The 5,119-nt window shown below is 43.3% G+C and overlaps 1 protein-coding gene across 1 annotated transcript; it reads right to left on the bottom strand.

The window, feature by feature from the left end:
- Positions 1–1,579: 1,579 nt before the first annotated feature.
- Positions 1,580–3,142, bottom strand: LOC311050564 (melatonin receptor type 1A-like; the record flags this gene model as incomplete). Its single annotated transcript, XM_084064650.1, has 2 exons — positions 1,580–1,860; positions 2,365–3,142. The coding sequence occupies 2 exons, from the start codon at positions 3,140–3,142 to the stop codon at positions 1,580–1,582; spliced, it is 1,059 nt and encodes a 352-aa protein (XP_083920776.1).
- Positions 3,143–5,119: the final 1,977 nt, after the last annotated feature.

Below are 5,119 nucleotides of genomic sequence, written 5' to 3'. Positions count from 1 at the left end.
TGTGTGTGTGTGTGTGTGTGTGTGTGTGTGTGTGTGTGTGTTTGTGTAAATAAATGAACCACCCTTCACTGACCGCTACAAGATCTTCTGTGAGAGTCATCTGCCATGGCTTATAGTTGACCAAGAGGTGCTGAAAATAAACCAGCTACGAAGGATGTTCACAGTGAAGAAGCATGAGGATCTTGATGCTTCAAACTACAGGTAAATCAAATACTATGTGTGTCTCTGACAGTTCTGGGAAACAAAACAAAAACCTTTTTGCTGAAAAGTATATTATAGATGTATTCCCTCACAAAAAACATCTATGAGAGTATATTTAAACTAAATTGGCGATCATTGTTAATACGTCTTTATTGATACACTTGTGCTCATCTTTCCCTAACATTTTATGTTGCAGGCAGGATAAATTGAAGCGGAGGTTGACCCTTGAATTTTCCCCCAGCTGGTTTTTCACTGCCCTACCAAGTGCAACATCTCTGAACATACATACATGTCCTTCCTAGGTATTTTAGGAAAAAGGTTTGGTGATGCAGGGCTGCAAGACATACTCATTGAGTCAAGTTGGTGCCCCAAATCCATCAATGGTGTGATCAGTGGTCATCCACAGGAGATTCAGTCTGCACTTTCATATTTTGTCATATTTGTATACTATTTAGCTGCCGTTGCACTGTCAACCAACATTTCTCTGTTCATACCTGTGAGTGACACAGAAGGCCTGATCTGGGGGGTGGGTGGGAGGGTTGATGTACCACTGACACATGCTGTGACACACTTTGGTATATTAATAAATATTTCATACCATATGTTGTAATAATTTGGAGCTTTAGTGTTTTTATTTTACTGTAGTCCATTTTTGGCATTATTCCAATCTAGAGGGCTGATTTTCAGCCATTAGTGCTGCTTTTTTTCTCTTACCTTTCAGTACACAGTAGGTTATGACATTTTCTATGTATGAAATATAAGCTTTTAGCTAAATGTGCTATGTGTATGTTTCATTGTGCTGGGCACCAATCACTTCAGTAGAAGCGTTTTCTTTCTACATTTCATGATCAAAATTCAAACATGAGGCACCAATACTTGTTTCAGATGTTAGGTACATGTATTTATGACATTTGAGAAAGATTTTGTGTTGCCAAAATCAGTTTTCAATATTTTACAAGCAAAAATAGCAGCACAAGATTTTCGTTTTTTGGTTATTCACTTTAATATACATTTCTGGCTTGTGAAAAAATACTGCAGGATTTTGTGCGGAGGTATTTTAACCCAAAGTCCACAAGGGTATTGTCTATGCAAAAATGCATTGAAAAAGTAGATCCAAGACATGGGAACGAAATTCATTTTCTAGGCACTTCTTGGAGGGTCACCACACGGCCTATATCAAAAGTTTACATGGACATGATGAGATTTGTTGACACAATGTCAATTCTATATGTTACATTTGGTGAGGGAAGACTGTCACTTCAGCAAAAGCACTACATTTTCTTTTTCTTTTCTCTCTTTATTTTTTCTTATTTTTTGTGGGTATTAAAAATGTCTTATAAGTCCTTAAATTGTCATTTCACTGGGGACCCCCCAACAATCATGTGGGGGCCCACCTGGGGTTCAGGCTGAGAACCCTCGCGTGGGGGGTCAAGAGACACACCGCCCCCACGATCTCCGGACGTGATACCACCGTGGCGGATCTTTTTAGAGATGATCGGTTCTTCTCCCTGGAAGGAGGACTGGCCGCTTCTGCCACGGTGATGACCGGGCACTGCTGCCCGCTGGACGAGCCCACGGCGGCGGCGGCGGGGGGGAGAGAAGAATCGGCGGGAGCTGTCCGGGGTGCTGAAGCTGCTGGAACTGTCCTCGGTCCTGAAGCTGTGAGGCAGTGGTGTAGAGTAACTAAGTACATTCACTCAAGTACTGTACTTAAGTACAATTTTGAGGTATTTTTTACTTTACTGAAGTATTTCCAATTGTCTGTACTTTTACCTACTACTCCACTACATCTCAGAGGCAAAATGTTAACTTTTACTGCACTACAACAATTTGAAAACGTTATAGTTACTTTGTAGATTTTGGTTATTTATACAAAACATACACAACTTCAGATCTACAAGCTCACAATGCGTTGCAAAGCGACGCGTTGTGAGCTTGTAGATCAGCTATTTTCAAAAGATTTTTATACATTTTGAAAACTTTAAATGGGGCAGTCTGCATAATGAGTAAGCCTACTTTTACTTTTGGTTCTTTAAGTACATTTTGATACCAATACTTTTGTACTTTTACTCAAGTACATTTTGAATTCCAGACATGCAGAGTATAGCCTACTTCTACATTGCAGTATTGATACTTAACTTAAGTTAAAAAAAGAAATAGTACTTTTTCCACCACCGGCTGTGAGGCTGAGCCAGCTCCACACGTGTCCCACCACCGTCGGCCTCAGCTGGATCCCGCTGTCTAACACCTTCTTGCTGTGCTGCCTCACGATGCGGAATATCCTCAGGTAATGGACGATGATCATGGTCAGGGAGCAGCCCCACACCGGCACCAGCACGTAAGCCCCAAACGGGTCCGTGTAATCGGCGTGAGACTCGTCGCGGAACTGGCCCCACACCAGCCGACGGCAGAGCATGTAAAAGACGGCCTGTTTGGAGAGGGTCAGCGAGACCACGGCCAGGACGAGCCCGCACGCCCAGATGGAGAGGATCCACAGGCGGATCCTCGCCCTGCGTCGCTCGGTCTGCATGAACGGGTGGGCGATGGCCTGGAAGCGCTCCGCGCTGATGCCGACCAGCGTGAGCAGCTGGACGCAGCTGCACAGCGCGTAGATGAACTGCTGCAGGGCGCACAGGGCGGGCGACACCGAGCCCTCCTGGCCGTAGCGCAGGAGAGAGAAGAGCAACAGCGGCGTGTCCACGGAGCACTTCAACAGGTCACTGGCGGCCAGGCTGACCAGCAGCGCGTTGTTGGAGTTCTGCAGGCTCTTGGTCCGGTACACCACCCAGCACACCAGCAGGTTCCCGGGTAAACCCAGGACCAGGGTTAAACTCAGGATCGCGCAGTTGAACGCGAGGAATATCGCGTCCGTGGTCGCGTCGTCTGCCGCCTCGTCGCCGCGCGCGGCAGCCGTTTCGTTCCAAAAAGTATCCGGATCCATCATGATCTCTCAGCCGTGTTTTTGTGTTACCGTCTCTCCCAGTGTTGTGTTCTATTTTTTTTTCGGAAGGTATACGCTACGATACGATGCGCGTGGTCGTGGGTATACGCTCTCGCGTTTTCAATGGATGAAACAGTTTTTGAAGGTATACGGTAGTGCCGAAAAAAAATCTCAAGGTATACGCCGTACACAGCATCTGACGGTAGAACACACCACTGGTCTCTCCTCCTTCCTCCCACGGGAGCAGCTGGTCATTTACCGAGCAGCAGCCGAGTTCTTTAGTAACTGTGTACTGTGTGTACATAAGTTTCATTAACTATTATCTCGGACGTCTCTGCGTCGCTGGGATATGAAGCCGACGTCATTCGGAATCGGGTCTGTGCGCATCATAGGTGTAAAGTACATTTACATTTACTCAAGTACTGTACTTTTTTAGGTATTTTTACTTACTGGAGTATTTCCAATGTTCTATACGTTTACTTTTATAAGCTACTCCACTATATCTCAGAGGCAAATATTGTAGGCTACTGTACTTAGTTTTACTCCTCTACAATTATTTGAATACTTTAGTTACTTTGCAGATTTGTATTATTATTACAAAACATACGTTAACCTCTTCAGCCCTATACTGCGGCTATTTGAACATTGCCGACAATGCCGTTGTGAGCTTGTAGATAATGCTATTTTCGAAAGATTTCTAAGGGACATTTCTATGGGACATTTCTGCATAATGAGTACTTTTACTTTTGGTACTTTAAGTACATTGATGCCAATACTTTTATACCTTTACTCAAGTAAATTTTGAATATCGAATTTTTACTTGTAACAGAGTAAAACAATATTGTGTTGTATTGTGGTATTGTTACTTTATACTTAAGTAAAAAAAAAAGTTGGAGTACTTTTTCCACCACTGCTGTGCGCATAGAAGAATGCATGCATTCATTCAGTCAAATTAAAGTGACCCTGTATCAGCCAAAAGACACTGTATTGCCTATTAGGCTACTGTGTTAAATTCGTAGTCTTGTCTGATGTAGGAAAGACGAGCTAATCATGTCTGCTATTATAGCACAAGTTACAGCACAATAACTGTCACTTGAGGTCTAGTCCAGGGGTCTTCAATAGGGGGTCTGGGACCCCTAGGGGGTCCTCAGAGTTACTACAGGGGTCCGCCAAATCTTTGTGTGATATGATATTTTTTTTTACCTTAACCACTTGAACCCTAGCATCCCTATGCTGAGGAGAACTTTAGCCAAAAAATAGCAGATCTACAAGCTCACAATGCCTCACGCTGCGAGGCATTGTGAGCTTGTAGATCGGCTATTTTGGGCAAAGAGGTGTTTGGTGTAGAGGGAAAAAAGAGCAGACCAAATAAACAACAGTTTAATCTGAAACACAATTTGTACACCCCTAACCCCTACATAATTCAATGCAAATCTATACTATCCACCATTGTACCCCCCTAACCCTGCACCGTGATTGGCCACCATTGTGCACCCCTAACCCCTACACATTCAATGCAAGTCTATACTTTTCTTTAAGTGAGCTTCCATCACTGTGATGACCACTAGCTGTAATATGATTGGCTGACCTTATTGGCTGCCTCTATTCAGGACTGTGATTGGCTAGTGAAACACATGACACATGTGCATAGCCCTATAAATAGGACTATTCACTTAAAAAAAAAACACAGTTATGTTTTTTTTTTTAAGTGAATCACCCATTGTGGACCAACCATTGTACACCTCTATTCACACCCTTAACCCAGTACTGTGATTAGCTAACAAGACGCATGATGAAATTAATAACTATAGATATCACCACACACTTCAGAAATATTACTTTTCTTTAAGTGAACTTCCATCACTGTGATGACCACTGTGACCACACCGCCCACTTCACACTGGGTGTGATTTTATATTATTTTTTTAACAATATAGAGGGGGTCCCTGCTTCATCTCTCTCTCATCTAGGGGGTCC

Source organism: Gymnoscopelus microlampas (assembly GCF_963454915.1).
Source record: "Gymnoscopelus microlampas genome assembly, chromosome: 8".
Classification (NCBI taxonomy): Eukaryota; Metazoa; Chordata; class Actinopteri; order Myctophiformes; family Myctophidae; genus Gymnoscopelus; species Gymnoscopelus microlampas.
This window is presented reverse-complemented; position numbering and strand designations above follow the sequence as displayed.